This window comes from Epinephelus fuscoguttatus, linkage group LG5 (assembly GCF_011397635.1).
Source record: "Epinephelus fuscoguttatus linkage group LG5, E.fuscoguttatus.final_Chr_v1".
NCBI classification, from domain to species: Eukaryota; Metazoa; Chordata; class Actinopteri; order Perciformes; family Serranidae; genus Epinephelus; species Epinephelus fuscoguttatus.
The window spans coordinates 10,357,609-10,375,050 of record NC_064756.1 but is presented as its reverse complement, the minus strand read 5'-3'; the positions used below and the strand labels follow the sequence as shown (position 1 = coordinate 10,375,050).

Genomic DNA, 17,442 nt, shown 5'->3' with positions numbered 1-17,442 from the left:
TTAACACCTTTAAGTTGTTGGCAAAGCATTGCCTAATTACACATCTGGCAGATACGCAGCAACGCAGCATTCACTTGAAGTTGTGTTTCTAGACAGCTAATGATTGTAAGGGCTCGTATGCTCAACGTCAGATACAGAGATGGACGGAGCCTTTTGTCTGGGTTCATTTTGACCTTATTTGTGCACGTTTCTTGAAGGCTTGCAGATACAGATGAAACAAAGCAGTACCATTGGAGATGGTAGAGGCAGTGTAGAGTTATTTAAGTGAGATCCAACCATAGGACACAATAAAGAAATTTAAATAACAGCGTAACGGGATGAATCAATGATACAGTAAAAAGAATTCTCTGTCCACATGTCGGGATGTACGGTTATATGGCTGCATGTGTAACCAGTGGATTCTAGTGTTGTCTGCGTTGTGTTGATATGAAGAGGCCCAGACCGTGGATATCCTTGAAAGCAATCTCTGTTTATACCTGCAACTCTGACAGCAAGAGGTAAAAACAAAATCCTCCGTCAATTCTGACCATATAACTCAAGCCCTGCTCCCACGGAGTGCAACCGCAAAAGGGCAGCCATGTTACATTCAATTCAGTTCAATAAAACACAGAAAACATACCTGACAACAAGAGGTGAAAACAAAATCCTCCGTCAATCACAACAATATAACTTGAGCCCCTACACAAATTAAGTGACACAGGAATATGTCAGCATATTATACAATAAGTTTAGACTGAAAAATGAACTTCTACAAATAGCTTAACAGCGCTAAAACACGGAAATTACTATGAGAGCAATGTTGCTTACCTCTCCCATGTAGTACACCAGCAAGGGGAGAAGTAAGGTGGGAGACACCCCTTCATAGGTGGGGTACCACCAAAGGTGAACATAGGAGTACACAAACTGAGTATCAAACATTTGATATGTTGACTATGGAGGCCTAAGTGTGTCAGGTAATAACAACTGAAACAAATTTTGTGTAATTATAATACTTAATATTACACATGTACATTTGACTTAGTTACACATATTACTGCTGTATAATTGGCCCTTATACACGCAGACCACTACTGTCTACAATGCTGCCTCTATTTAAAACTACAATGTTATGACCTCTTCTACTATCGCCTTGTTTGCCATCTGTTGGCTCGATCTATGTCAACATAAAGGATGCATGGAAGTACAAATGCAGTGACGTTACAGACGTACATAAAGGGAGTATACATGAGCCTTAAGTTTCTCCACCAACTTTTAACAAACACATCTGGGGTCTCATTTATAACACAACATCCATACTAAAAAATGTAAACTAAATGTAAATTTTTGCCAGTTTCTACGATCAAACTTCCAACTCACCATCTCTGTCGCCAATTTTCCATCTCCACAATGTTTGGAAACCTTGGTCAAAGTTTCTCCCATCAAGTCTGTTTTTATAGATCACAACTTTTGCGTGGGAAGTGGCGTACAGCCCTTTGGGGCCTCGTTTTGTGCGTACGCAACATTTATAAATGAGACTCCTGGTTCTTTAGCAGCTAAATGCTCCACTATGCTCACCAGCTATTCACTAACTATGTGCGTCTGTGTTTAATGCTAAAGCTTGCTGTGCTTTAACAATGCCATTTATGCAGAGAGATGCATTAGCCAAATTCACTTCAGATACCATTGTTGTCAGACAGACAATTTGATTGAACACATTACCCAGTGTTGATACTACACAGGATAAGAACACCTTATGTTTCCCCTTGTTAACTTATGCATATGTCTGAGCAAAAATGAAAAACTGAACCTTGAATTACAATATATCAACAACAAACTTTCTTCTCTCTTTCAAACTTGCTTTCATTTTTTTCCCCACCAGTCTGACTGAAATTACTCACAGGACATCTCTGAACCACTAGAGGGAGGGTGAGGTCTGCACGCAGAACTGTCACTGTCAGGGAGCCTATAGTACATACATAGGGTGTTTCTAAGTTTACTGAAGCACAGTAACATGCTGTTAAAACCATTTTCTATTCTATTCTATTCTATTCTATTCTATTCTATTCTATTCTATTGTTTCTAATCTCTAATTATGACAATTATTTATACAGTGCCAGACTGACTCTTCTTTGTGTGTGTGTGAGACTGCGCAGACACACACTGCATTATGCCAGTGGAGCGTTTTATTGCTTTTAATCAGTGCAGTCTCACCATGATAGAGATATGGACTGAGAGCGCATCCACTCATCAGCCACAAAGAAAAAGTGAGTCAGAGCACACTGATACAATTTAACGGTTAAAGATTTTGACCTGAATCATCCTCAGCGAGCTTCAGAAGTGCTTGTTTGGTTGCTTGCTTGGATTCAATGAGTAGTTTTTGAAGTGATTTTTAAATTAAATCAAGGTTGTATTTAAAGAAAAAGAAAGACATCCAAGTTCAGGTTTCATGTGAAAATGAAACCTTGAACCTCTTAGGTGCATAATTAGTTTCTTTTGTTATGTGGTGTCATGCCTATTGTTTGCCTTTAAACTCCAGTTCACACAGTGTGTAAAAATATCATACAACAATAGTGTAATCCGAAACAAAAGCCTGGAAAATAGGTATGTGATTAAATAGTACCTTTGTCAGAGGAGTGTTGAGCTCTTAGGTGATCTTTGAGGACATACTCTGTGACAGCATTGTACTGGATTCATAGGTGGACTATCAGGCAGCCAAAGTCCCCAAAATACCAGATTCACTTTATGTCAGTTGATTGTGTTAACCAGAGTTGTTAAGGAATTTGCACTACTTTCAACTAATGCAATTTCTGCAGCACTAGATCATTTTGTACCTGTGTCTCGTAAGAGAACCATGTTTCAAAGGTGAGATCAGGGGTGTCAATCACACGGCCCAGGGGCCAGAACCAGTCCACCAAAGGGTCCAATCACAGGCTGTTTGTCATCTGTTTTGTCAATGGATTAGTGTTTTTAAGATGTACTTCTTTGATCAAAAAAAAGGGGGAAAGAAATTGGATGTGCATGTTATTTATAGGATGGTTTTACTGCTCTGGCCCGCCTGCATTCAAATCTGACTGTATGAGGCCCGTGTACGAAAATGCCTTTGACACCCCAGGGCTAGATCTGTATTATTTCATTCATATGGTGCTCACATGCATATTTTAAAGTCAAGCTGAAGTTAAATTATTTTTTGCCAAGAAATCAGTATCTCTTTGGTGTTTATAACAACTTGTGTACTTCTTGAGCCAAAAATTGAATCCCAAAATTTAAATTTAAATTGCATTCATTACATTTTGAATGATTTGGGGTAGGGCTTTGGACGGGCGGTGCGTTATCTGTGTGGGCAGGCACTCACCAGTGGTTCCTTATGTCACTTCCAGTGGCCACAGAGGCGGTTAACCAGCTTGGTGGCCCACATTATTAGCTGTGGCTTCGTCCCTTCTGTAATTTGAGCTCCCTGTACGTTACTGTGGCATCAGAAGTCCATGATGACATGATGAAGTTGTGACCTCAGTTAGGTTGAGGGGTTCACACACCCTTCAGTGTATTTCCTTTCACATAAAGTAATGATTATAAGTAATGATAATTCAGATTCCAAAAACTGGGGCCAGAAGCTATTATTCCAGCTGTATCTATTTACTTATATGCATAGTTGTTGTTATGCATCGTAATCATTTCAGTAGTACTGGTTGTTCTCCAGAGGGGTATTCCAGAAAGCGGGTTATGTGAAAACTTAAGTTAACCCTGAGATGAGGGAAACTCTGAGTTATCCGTTCCAGAAAGAGAGGTAGTTGAAACTCTGAGTCAGTCACAATGCTAACAGACTCTGTGAACATAACCTGCTTGCTGGCAGGTTTTCTTCAATAAACCCTGAGTTTTTTTCTGTCTCCTCCCTCTTACACGCCATTTCATTTCCTCATTCATTCAGTCCGTGTCAAAGCTTGTATCGAAGCGCATTAATTGGCAGAAATTTACCGTCTGTCACAGTCTAAATCCTGCTGGATATTAGTTTGTTACTCAGGACTGTCTTAAGTTACTGAATTTATGCAAATCAATCATTTCTTTGGACATCGGTTTTTGTCTTTACATTCAAATATTACACATGGAGAATTCATCCTCAGCTCAGAATCAAACCTCTGTCCTTTTTATATTTATTATTTTTTATGACACTGTGCACAAGGATCAGACTGTCAGTCTGTTAGAGCAGCTCCAAAATGTTTATTGCACATAATGTGTAGGTCTAATTATTTAAATTTAAAAATCGGTATGAAGCTTTAGACACGTAGTATCAATGACTAATGATCTCTGTCACTGATGTCATTGGTCGCACTGATGGAACATAATTCCTATGGCCTAATATTGGGGATTATATGTTCATATTTCTGAGTGAGCAATGGTGCAGCATTTCAGTGTCTTTACATTTACTACATTTGTAGCTGAAATAAAGTCACTGAATGCTGTTGAGTCAAGATACAAATAGATGTCCAACATTTTAAAATCTACTGTATTTTAACCTCAACGTCTTTTCAAGTGCAAATCACCAAACATATTATTACTGGGTCACACTGTGAGTTTACAGTCATGTCTTTATGTCTTTGATCTATAGCCTAGCCTATATGTTTTAAATCTTCTGCCTCCTGTGTTTTTCCCCATCAGATTCAATCTGAACAAATATATTATTCATTCATTCATTCATTCATCTTCTCACCGCTTCATCCTCTTGAGGGTCGCGGGGGGGCTGGAGCCTATCCCAGCTACATCGGGCGAGAGGCAGGGTACACCCTGGACAGGTCGCCAGACTATCGCAGGGCTGACACATAGAGACAGACAACCATTCACGCTCACATTCACACCTACGGACAATTTAGAGTTACCAATTAACCTAGTCCCCAATCTGCATGTCTTTGGACTGTGGGAGGAAGCCGGAGTGCCTGGAGAGAACCCACGCTGACACGGGGAGAACATGCAAACTCCACACAGAAGGGCTCCCACGCCCAGGATCGAACCGGCAACCCTCTTGCTGTGAGGCGAGAGTGCTAACCACCACACCACCGTGCCGCCCCAAATATATTATTATGTATAATTAATATAATGTAATGTATCTACAGCCTGATACACAGTCAGATTCCACCACTTTATCTTCATTAAGGAAATGTAAGTCTGATAAATGATGAATAAACGGACAACACTGAATCAAACTTTTTTATTAACTTTATGGTTAACTTATTTACACTTTCCTCGCTCTGACTCAGGCTCTTCTTTTAAAGATAAATGTGCACCGTCTGCTACACATGCATTAATATCTCTACATCCACTGGATTAAAATGGAGGCGCTGTCTTTTATTTACCTGTTGCCATGGTGAATCATGGAGTCGGAGCTCCATCGATGATGGCTTTTTATTGTCAGCTTAACTCAGAGTGAACATACTCAGAGTTGACTGAACTAACTCAGATCAGCTGTTCTGGAACCGGATACTCAGAGTTTCCCATCTCAGGGTAAATCAACTCAGAGTTCAGGGTTAGACTCAGAGTTTGTTGAACCTCCTACCTGGAATACCCCTCAGGTCTCTGGATATTGGCTATAATGACGCTGCAATGTGTAGTCTGATGTTTACTCCATACTTTATGGGCATTACAGTAGGTGACAGGATACACACACAATGCACAGAAGGCGGTCGTTGTGGGGTGGGGGGTCAGCACAGGGGTTTACAGTATGTTCCACCCCCGTCAATCGCTGTTCAGCAGTTCCTGTTCAATCTGACGCTTGTCTTGAATGTTGATAAGAAAACAAAGTGCATATCATTCACAAAAGCCAGGGTGAAGCTTTAAAATCTCCAGACTATTTTTGCCTTTCAGAACAAGAAAAGTGTGCTTCATCTTGTGAATGTCAGTGCATTGTGTTAGATGATTGTCTTTCTTTTAAACCACACATTGAACTGCTTGTGGAAGAAGCTGAAGCTGAAACTGGATTTTGATTTTAGAAATAGAAACTGATTCTCTTTCTTAGCCAAAAGGAGACTGAAGAGAACTGACTGAGAATGCACCCCCTCAGTGTTTGCATGCTTTGGACAGTGTACCCCGTACCACGGTGCATTGAGACTTATCACTGTAAGCCAGTGACTCATCACTGTATCCTGTGTGCTCGGGTTGGCTGGCTCTCCTTACAGTTTTGAAGAGTTTTTCATTGGCATTCTCTTGTTTACAAAGCTATTTTTGGCCTTCCTCCAGCATGTGTATGTATGTACATTAAGCAAAAAATTAAAATGGCTATGCCCTGCATTCACAAAGCATGTTTTTATTGTCTGTACTGAGGGTACGTACGGAGTTTGGCAAGCAAGCATTTATTTATATGTGGAATCTTCTGCAGAAGGACTTAAAGAGGCAACAGATAGGATTCGGGTTTTTTTGGCTTGGCGCCACTTACTGTCAGTGGTGTTGCATCGCAATGACCAAATTGACCGTGGGGATCAGAGATAATCAATAATATGACTCTATTAGACTCTCTAAATTAAATAAAATGTATAGACTGTAAAGCCACCGGTATATCTCTATGTATATGTAGAATGAGAGGGTGTGTGGACACTCCACGAAATAAAAGAGTAAAGAGACCGAGCAACAATTATCAGATTTATCTGAAGAAAAAACAAATAGTAATGCAAATAATTATACCAGAATGCACAGTACCAGTACAAACAACTCACAGTAAATTATACCAATATGTACAGTATCAGTACAGTAGACACAGTGGAATTATACCAATATGCACCAATATGTAAACAGTCTAGATTCTAGAATAAACGGTACCATATGGAAACGATGCGGCCGGTTGGAGCTCAAATTGAATGGGAAACAAAGTTCAGTGTTGACTTAGCTGGGCGTCACTTAGCTGGGCAATGTCCGTCGATAGCTGCCTCCCTTCCTTCTGTTCTCTTCTCACGGAGGCAGCTATCGACGGACATCGCCCAGCTAAGTTATGCCCAGCTAAGTGAACACTGAACTTTGTTGTCCGAGGGCTGCTGTAGAATAGCAACGAGGACGTCAGACGACCAACACTCGCTACCTCGTCCCTGGTTGCGGCGATTTGCAATGCTGGCCAGCTAGGAATGAACTAGCAGCCAGTACAGTACAGTCCTCTCTCGTCTAGCTAACATTTAGCCGTGTTACTTACTGATCCATTAGAAAGAAAGCTAGCTGGACATGGTGTTGAAGCCTCTTTGGTCACGGAGCTCCCTCCATCTCTTGAATGCCTGACTGAGGTTTACTCTTGTTTTTCCTCTTCATTTATCACTCTCCTTTTTGCTCTTCTTTGCCTCCTCAGACAGAGGAGCTTGTTTTCTTTTGCTGGGCCGTTTTTCACTTGTCTCCAAACTTTGTCCGTCTGCCATTGTGCTCGTGACTCAACTATCTCATACCCAACACCTCATAAGGACCCGCTCCAGTCCCTGATTGGCTCACCGACCAATTTCGCAGTACATGGTGTGTTTCCTGCCGTAAAGCATATTTTTTCTGCGAAATTTCGGCACCGGTGGCAGAAGCTTATTACAAAGCCACTCAGTAACCCATGTAAACGCTGATAGTCTGATTTTACTGTGGACACTACCCTGTGCAACCCACATTATCATAATGATATATTTAGGAAAAGATGCTATCTGTTGCCTCTTTAAAGTTGCACTCATTGGTTCCTGGTTCCCCATTTTTGTACACAATATATGCCAATGTCACAGTGTGTCTTAGCTGGTCTTTGTAATCATGTGTACTTGCCATTTTTTTAGTTGTGTGGTTCATTTCTAGTATTAACATACTTTTTGGCAGTTCTTTGTAGTAATCTTATAGTAGTATCTTAATCTTGTGTTTTATATTGCTTGCTTTAGAGCTATATATTTTTATTCTTTATTTTTGTTCTATGTTGTCTGTCTGTAATTTATGTTGCTGCCTGTCTTGGCCAGGACACTCAAGTGTTTTTAATCTCAAGAGGTTTTTCTAGTTAAAGAAGGGTAAAAAACAGCTTAATGCAGCCATCATTGGAATTTATTATATTAGCTAATAATTAAACAGTGTCTCAATATACAGATATTTTTTGAAGTGTAAAGTACCCTGTAAGTTTTCTTGAAACAAAGCTTTGCTGGAAACCCTCTTTCAGTTCTTTCATTAGCTGTTGGAACGTTAACTGTTGAGAGTGAGACCTGTCAGATGTGGAGTGAGGAGGAAGGGTGTCAGGAAGGACACTCCCTTTGGTCACAACAGAGGAGGTTTCTATGTATACACCACAGTCTGAGTGCACGGCTGTTCAACCCCTCCCTTTGCCTTTAATGGTCTAATATTGCACTCTATGTATGAATCTAGTTTCACTCAGCTGTTGAATATCTGGCAGGAGTTCCAGTAGACAGTTTTAATACAATAATGACCTTGACCATCCATATCAAAATGACAATATTGTGTTGTTTTTTAGTCTTTATTCAGAGTGTTTTGGCATTTCTCAGAATGAGAACTGTGAGTGGCTCACCATAGGTTACCCAGTGTAGAAAGTGACCTAATTTGCTGGTGGCGGGTATGTGGGCAGACCACAGATGTTGAGGCTAGTTGTGAGGATTGAAAATACATCTGCAGAACAGCCCTCAGTGTGCGAGTGTCTCTGGGAAATAACCACTGAGGTTCAGATGGTAAATTGTGGCCCCTCCTCACTTTGCTCCTCCCCTTGCTGATATGTGTATCTACCTCAGTGTACCTGTATGTGTCAGAGTGTTGAGTTGTGTGTGTTAAACAGTCTGTGAAAGTCAAAGAGCAAGTAGTGTTTCAGGAAAGCAGTTGACTGGGCAAGTGACAGAGTAGAAAACAACTGCTATTAGGAGCCGGGTGGCAAAGAAGAAGAGAAGGAGACAAAAGAGAAGAGAAGGGTAAATAGTGACGAGAGAGAGAGTGAGAGAGAGGGCGGGAGGCAGGGAGACCGGGTCAGAGAGAGACACAAAGTGCAAGTATACACAGTATAGAGAGAGAGAGAGTGACTGTCAGCAGAGCATACACTTCCCAGAGGAAAGAGCCTGAGAGCAAGAGACTGCTGAGAAGTTCAGTCTGACAAAATGCTGAGGAGGAGGAGAAGCGTGTCATTTGGTGGATTTGGATGGTATGTTTCCTTTTTATTAGATGCTAATGTGTGTTTCTGCATTATGTACCTGCCTCATGCTCATCACTGTGCACATTATGATAACGGCTGTACAGTGAGATTAAATGATGCACATAACGCTGCTGAAATGTGCATGTGCTGGGTGTTATGGGTGTGTGTGGTGCAGATATGTCAACTTCTTTCTAAAAAGGAAGGATGGGTGGAGGGCTGAGGTTGCTCCTCTGTGTCACACCTCTGACACTCTGTCCTTTGTGTGACAGCCTGTGTGTGTGTGTGTGTGTGTGTGTGTGTGTGTGTGTGTGTGTGTGTGTGTGTGTATGAATGTACAGTTTCACTCTGTGCTGTCTCCGTTCAGGGAGGCAACACCATCAACAGGCTGCTTTGTCTCAGTCTGCATCTGTTGTTGTTGCTGCTGTCCTGCTATGGGACTGTGGGCACAGCTCTTACCAGTCATGTTCTCCTGCTCTATTGGGCGAGTTTAGTTCCCATAATGCAGTGCTGAGGAAGATGCCAGGGAGCCCATTTAGCGCTGAATGCGCTGACACACTCGGATGGAGTGTTTTTGTGCTTGCTCCCTTGCTGGTTGTCGTTCTGACACTGAAGCGCTGCTCCAGAGCACTTAACCTTCCCAGCTGGACTGAGGCGGCATGTCCTGCTGACTGGTTGAAATAGCCTGAAACGAGACAGGCCCCGGGAGCAGCATATTATATGTAACAGGGTTAATAAAAACAGAATAAAAAAATCTGATGTGTTTAGAAAAACAGGTGATTTCTTAAAGGCACACATGGAGTTCAGTGTACTCGTTATGAGGAGCACTCTCCCCATGAAAACAGCTGTGTAATGTCTGCAGTGGCTGTGAGGGAGATTTTAGCATGACAGAAAATAACCCTGAATTGCACTATAGGAGTTTTGAAATCAAGTGTTTTGCGGGCTTTGGCCATGCTAGGGACTTAAAGGACATCTTGGCCTCTGCTGCTTTGTATTCGACCACTCTTTGTTAAATCTAACTCTTGGTAGTCGCCCAACGTAATGGAGGTGCAATACTTAATCGCTGGACAGATCAGGAACAGCTCAGCTCAGCAACACGTTTGAATGTTGTGTGAACAGTCATCATGCACAGCTGCAGCGCAGAAATTAGAGAAGTGATAATAATTCCTCTACAAATTAAAGTATGCCTCGTGGAATAACCTGTCCTGCTGCAGGAAACTGCGAAGAAGTTTTTAGGCAATAATCTTATTCTAGGAAAGAATGTGCCAACAGGGTACTTTTTTTTCAAGAATTACCAAGAATGTCATTTTAAAATATAAAATTACTCAAAATGTGCAATTATCAGAATTTCAGGCTTGTTGAAATGTCTCGAAGGCTAAATATGAGATGAAAAGACTTATTAAGAAGGATTTTTCAAATTTATTTTAGTTAATTGGTCACATACAGCCAAATTTGGTCTCAGATGGGCCAGACCGATTAAAAACCATCGCACAATAACCTATGTGCCCTTTTTTTTGGTAAAGAATTACAAGTACATTCTGTAGACATTCATCCTTTCACAAAACAGATTAACAGCCTGAGATGTCTTGAGAAAAGATAAGTGCAATTTCAACAGTGTCTCAGCCACATTCAGTCAGTCGACTTCTCACTGTCATTACATATGTATTTATCCATACATTTCCTGATTCAGATTCTTTTGAATGTTGAATATCTATAAACAACATGAAGTAGGCAACACATTGTTTAACGTGCTCCTGAAACCTGGCACCTCTTAGTTTAGTCATCTAGTTGGACCCTTTGGCCGGTCGGTTTGACACCCCTGCCCTAAACCATAGTATGCTGTTGAATGAATCCTGATAGTATTGTGTCATTTATTTACTGTCATTTATTAATTTTTTTTTAAAAATAAAAGAATATCCATACATAATTAAATAGAAATTATATTCATGTATGCATCAGAGAAGATAGAGATTTTGGATACTTTATGAGTTTTCCACCCACACTCAAAATGGGGCCCTACTACTTTAAAGCCTCCAATTTGCAGCATGAGGATTGTTCTAATAATTTTAAGATGTAAGATGCAATGTGTATCGCAGCCTCTGGGGGACAAAGTATGACTATCTGAAGTTCTAATTATCAGGCTCCCAGTCTTCTCTTTTTGGACATTGACGCATGGACAGCTAGTTCAGAGAGTTTATCCATTACCAAATAAAGGTCTGTCTTTGAGCAGGCAAACAACAGTTTTGTCCCTATGACGTGTTTACATGCAGACACACAGTCAATTGTAGTATTCCTTTCATCCTAAGATGTGGGATGAATAAAGCTTACACATGATAGAATGATCTGTTTGATGATTCAGACATAAGGTGGGTGGTGTATCTTCTCAGCTGCTTAGTGATAAATCCTGTGAGAGCACAGACTGCAGCTCCATTACAATATGAAAGAGGCCAACATTTGTAGTCCAGCAAGATCAGATACCATTGAGAAAATAAGGTGTCACTGCGGCAGAGCGGGAAACAAAATGTGAGACATCCGCTGGGATGTGTTTAATCTCTTATTTGACTGTATTTCTGTTGATTGAGGGGCATCATTAATATGCAGTATTCATACTTTTGTATAAACTACAGCAGTTTCCCAGGTGCGTTAACTACTTCACTGGCTGTAGTCCAATATAAATCTGTCACCTGAGAAAGGAATATCCAGTTCTGTGTAAGATAACATCACAGAAGCTCATTTCTCTCTGCTCAGGGCAATTTGCCTCTGCTGACGCTGCTGCAATGCGTACTGTTATTGACGCCATCCAAAAACCCTGGAAAAAATTCAAATGATATTTAAAACATCGAGGTAGGGCGAGGATGTAGTAAAGATAGTGTGTGATTATATGTGTGTGTCTGTTATGAGTGCATGTATTTGCATGAACTAGATCTGGCACCATTCTGCACGGTTCAGTTTGCAAATTAATGGGATTAAAGAATTAATGTGAGAGCTCTGTATAACAAGCACTGAACATGCACATACACTGATCCATGTGCACACACTCTCACATACACATGCAAATGAATTAAAAACATTTGTAAGTACACTTTGACTCAAACAAAAGCCTCATGTGCCTCACAGATCCTCCTCTATTATTAGCAATAACTGAACTTGAGGGTTGATAACATGACATCTTCTGACTTTCTATGTTTTTAGTGTGAGCAGTGTGTAGTGAGGCATGAAAAAAAATCCCTTATAAACACTGTGACCTCTTGTAACCGGTCTGAGCAGGTTGTGGAGATGCAACCTTGTTAAATAATGTCAGCTGTCATGAGGCATGCTCTGCTCTGTGCCAGTGACATTACAGTGACACCTATCTGTGCTGTAAAAAGTGTCCTCAGGCTCTACCTAATCTGTTTGAATTACAGATTATTTATGTAAATTAGCACAATTATTTTTGGCCTTTATAACCTGGTTAGGTTGGTTGCACCAAGCACAAAATATGCAGGGAAACATAGATTTTACCAGTGTGCTTTATACACCTTTGAAATGTTTTTTGTTTCTTATTCATGCAAATGTGTGGTTCATGCAGTGAACATGCACACTGTATGACCTACTTTGAGGCTTCACATGAAAGAAGATATTCCCCTTTTACAATAAAGTTAATGCCAATATAACAGGAGAGGAAATGCATGGTAATGACCATTCTTTTAAAGCTTTAATAACTTTTTGTCATTTTGCTGAAATTGTCACTTTATCCAGACAGTGGTACAAGACACAAATAATCTGTGAAAAAAAATTCCCTGCCTCCTCATAGTGCTTCTAATGACATTCGCAACTATCCACTGCACATGAACAAAAACACCCAATCAGGGCCGACACATCTCTAACGCAGCTGTCAATCATGTCAATCACGGCTTGTGAACTGCAGTCAAACTGTCAAACTGGGCAGCGCTAATAAAATATGAATCAAGGTTCTGTTACTGCGTTCTATTTCTCGCCTCAGATGTTTTCAGACATATATTTTATTGTACTGTTTAGCTGTAAAATGAGAGTTTGTGGTCTGGCAACCATGTTGAAAAACAGTGAAAATCAAGCACTGGAGAACAGCTGGAGCAAACAGCTAAACAGTACACTAAAATATAGCACCATTAATAGCGAGATAAGGGAAAAAAGGGATTTCAGGAGATGGTAAAAGATGTGATCAAAGTATTGACAGACATACCCCCCCCCCCCCCCCCCCAATAGTCTCTAAATTGTGTAAAGTTTACAAGAATGTGATTGAAGGAATATTTTGTGTGTAAAATCAAAATGGGAAGCAGGACTGAAAATGAATCTGTCGGGAGATGGGTAGTGTTCCACCTGTGGCACGCAGCAAACCTCCACCAGCTCTAAAAGATGGAGAGAATTTGGCTGGAAGAATATAATTAGATTTTTTTGTCACACCATATTCACAATTCAAACAACAGCACTGCTGGAGGTTCTGTGGGGAGGCGAATGCCAATCACTCACATATTGGTCATGTATAAAACCAAAAACATTCTGGGATAGGATTATTCTGATCCTTGAGAGAGTTTTAGGTTACAAAACCCCAAGGGACCCACGGATTGTGTACTTGGGATTAATACCTGAAGAGGACATTATTCATAAGAGGGACACTTATCGGTTCAAAATACTTATACTGGCATGAAAAGGTCATTACTAGGAAGTGGCTGAAACATGACCCTCCAAGTCCAGGACAGTGGATGGACATTGTAGAGGAGCTATAGTCCAAAAAACTGACCTTTCACCTAAGGACTAAAGCAAGGACACATGTGCAACGCTGGGATAAATGGACAGACCATAAGAGACATGAGCACTTAGACTACCTATCTAATGTTGTACGGTGTGGATATGGTGACAGTTGTTGCAAATGACTAAAAGTTATTTTCATAAAAGCTATCAGCTGTAGCGTTAAGTGCCAAGTCACCCAGGGGAACCATGCTGAGGTGAAGTTTTACTCTTCACCATCTTGATTTACGGAGTTCAAGTCCTTAATCTGTTAAGAAAAGAGCACTTACAGCAAAGAATTTAATTGCTGCGATTAAGCAGTTTGTATCAGAGACATGGTCAATAATGTCTTTCTCTCTTTGTGTGTGTGTGTGTGTGTGTGTGTGTGTGTGTGTGTGTGTGTGTGTGTGTGTATCTCCTTTTCTCTCCTGCTCCTTCTCCAGGATTGACAAGTCCACTTTGGCTGCACTGAAAGCCCGGTAAGTTTTCCTTGCTTCTAACACTATCAGCTTTATCTCAACATGTAGTTAATAATCTTATTTAGTCCTTCAAAGCTATAATTTGTGTAAATGAGCTTGTGGAGAAATTCCCCACAAGCACTGGTGCGTAACAGCTCACAAATGAAAACTGACACTGTGGATATGGCCTAACTTAAAAGCTACTTTTAATATGGACGCTATTTCCACTTTTCATAGTGATTGATTCTGACTAAAACCTCAACAATCGATTCACTGTAGAAGTACAAACATTTCAATTGAGCAGCACACAAAACAATACACACTCCAACTCATACTGTGCTCAAAGCAGGTCTTTCACAACAAGTGAAAATTACCTAAATTTATCCCTCTCTCTTCATTCCTCTACTCCCTCATCACTTCATTGTTTACTCTTCACCTGCCACCTCTTTCTTACTTGTCTTCATGTGCCACTGTGTGAGGAATGTGATTTCAATCATGTTCTGCCGAGCCTTTATACTGCTCCAGCCAGGTAAAGTTAAAAACTGTGTTTGCAATGTGGCTCCCAGGTGTGAATGTGGCTTACTTTATGAACATGAAGCAGCAAGTGTATCATTTCCACATGATTCCCTCATGTTTTCAAAATACTATGGGCTGCCTTGCACCCACAGGAACATAGGTATTTTCTGTGGTGAGTGGCTGCAGGCTCCCCTGTGACTGACAAAGTTTGTGGGGAGTGTGTGCAGCCTGACTGAACATGCAGATACTACTCAGGACTCAAAAACTACTCATCCTCTGCATTTTTGGAAAGTAACCTTTAAATATGTTTTTAATTTATAGGTAAAAAACAATAATTCTATATGAATGTTACTTTTTTTAATTTACAGTTAAGAATTCTAAATTTATATCAATATCTCACATTTCGTAAATTTATAGGTAAAAATTCTAAATTTTACATCAATACATTGCAATTTAGGATTAGTCAAAGGCAGCAATGGACAGTGTTCTCAGGACAATAATTAATTCTTATTTACCAAAACTATATTTGAGTCTTGAAATCTTATTCAGCCTTGTCTTCGTCTTTATTTATAAACAAATCCCATTATCATGTGATAACTTCTATGTTAGTCTAAATCTATGTTGATCAATAGCTTTTGCTTAAAGCCTCTGTGCCAGCCACAGCCACAGCCTGTTTTTTGGGTTATCCATCCCATTCTCGTGAAGGTAATGTCTCAAGAACATCTTGAGGGAAATTCCTTAAATTTGGCACAAACGTCCACTCGGACTCAACGATGCAGTGGTTAGAGGTTGGTGTTCAAAGGTCACTGTGACCTCACAAGACAAGTTATTGGCCATAACTAATTTCAAACAGATGTCCAGTAGGATGAAATTATGAAGTGCTGACAGACTTATATCCAAAGGGTCAAAGGTCAACTTCACTGCAACATCATAATGTTCTCAAAAAACACTTTCTGGCCATGACTCAACATCATATCTCAGGAACAGAAGGGGAGACATTTGGTTGGATACTGAATCAGGGACACTAATCCGGGGGTGTCCAACATGTAACTGTGGTGATTGTATAGATTCTCTGTGTTGCCGGGTGGAAGATGGTGTGAAGCATCCACATTTTAGAATATGTAGCTTCTTTGCAACATTCATATTTGGAGCATTGTCTAATGGCTACTATTAGTCTGGACGGTCATGGATGTAAACTGTAACTGCAACTTGACTGGTTCGTGCAGGCATACAATTGCAAGGCAGTAATTTTGTCTGGTTTAAAGAACTCCAGATTTGCTTGTGTCCCCTTCTCTTCTTAAAACAAAAACACTGCCTGTGTCTGCAGCTAAACACACTGATGGATAGATTTTCTGAACAGCTTTTTTCATACTTGGACAAGCTGTTAAAGGCAACAGTTGAAGGATGAGACTGGGATGAACAACAATGCATCATTTTGATCTCAGATCGTACTGACTCACCTCAACACGACACAGTGATTAACTGGTCACTTCCAACTCGGCAAGAAGCTAATGGCTACAGATCCCACCAGTTAGATTTTCTTCTGTGTTTTTCTGTTTTCCTCCCACACTCAAAGGCATACATGTCAGGCATTAGCAGTACTCCTGCTTTTAACCTTGATCACCACATTGGCCCCAGAAATAGAGATGATGGTCTGTGGGCATTGTACTGTGGCTGCCCACTGCTCCAAAATATTGGATGGGTCAAATGCAGAGGACTAACTGTCCCAGAGGGAATGATAAATTATAACTCCACTTTAAGGGCCAGTGTGTAAAATGGGTTGAAAACCGTTGACAACAGTGACATCAGTGGTCAAATTCCAGATTGCAGGGCTCACTTGCTCACTCCTCCCGTCAGGTAAATGATGGTGGCCTCGTAGGGACAAAAAGCCTTGCGCAGACACGAGTTTTTCAGGAGTAGGTCTATCTAGTGACGAGGTGAATATTTATTTAGAAATCTAAACCATGTTACGATATTGTAATGAATCCCTCACGAGCAGGAGACCAGAGTAGCGTTCGGGAAAAAGGCCAGTTTATTTAAGCACTCCAAAAACTCCGGTAACACTCCAGGGGGTAAAAGACTCTGTCCCAAACTCTGACTCTTCTAGCGTAACACACACACTCCATACACACATTCTCGTTTACATCACCTAGCGGGCACCCCTCCCCTCTCTGCTCCACCAATCTCCAGCCTGCACACTGACTGACAGCGTAGCCTGTAAACAGAGCTCAGCTGTTTATTTAGCCAAGCAATATCTCCGGACTGTAGTAGCTGCAAGGCTATGAAAACCAAACAAATTTTATTTTATAGCGATTATACACTTGTATAAACATACTAATGGGTAGAATATTCAGATTCAGATTCAGATTTGACAATATACCATGCCAAATATTACACACTGGCCCTTTAATGAAATTATATAACACTTTTATATAACTGTTTTGTGCACACTTTCTGCAGGATAGTTTACATTACGTTGCATATAACACAAGTCAGATTTGACTAATTATTTTTCTCTAACACATGGCCTGTCATAGCCACAGTAAACTGTTTAACTGCTGCAGTTAGCTGCACCGTGTCACTCCACCATTTACTTTGCTGATGTCTCATTGGACAGCTGCCATTGTTCACTCTCAC

General features: G+C 40.6%; 1 protein-coding gene across 3 annotated transcripts in view; it reads left to right on the top strand.

Annotated features, from left to right (window-relative positions):
- rap1gap2a (RAP1 GTPase activating protein 2a) overlaps positions 1 to 17,442 on the top strand; it is a 118,409-nt gene that overhangs the window by 10,879 nt on the left and 90,088 nt on the right. For 2 of the 3 annotated variants that reach the window (XM_049576100.1, XM_049576098.1), the window contains exons 1-2: positions 8,724 to 9,097; positions 14,275 to 14,310. In XM_049576100.1, the coding sequence (XP_049432057.1) occupies positions 9,054 to 9,097; positions 14,275 to 14,310 (80 nt within the window). In that variant the 5' untranslated portion in view covers positions 8,724 to 9,053. Of the gene's footprint in view, positions 1 to 8,723; positions 9,098 to 14,274; positions 14,311 to 17,442 lie in introns of those variants that run through there. The other variant, XM_049576099.1, reaches the window with a different exon arrangement.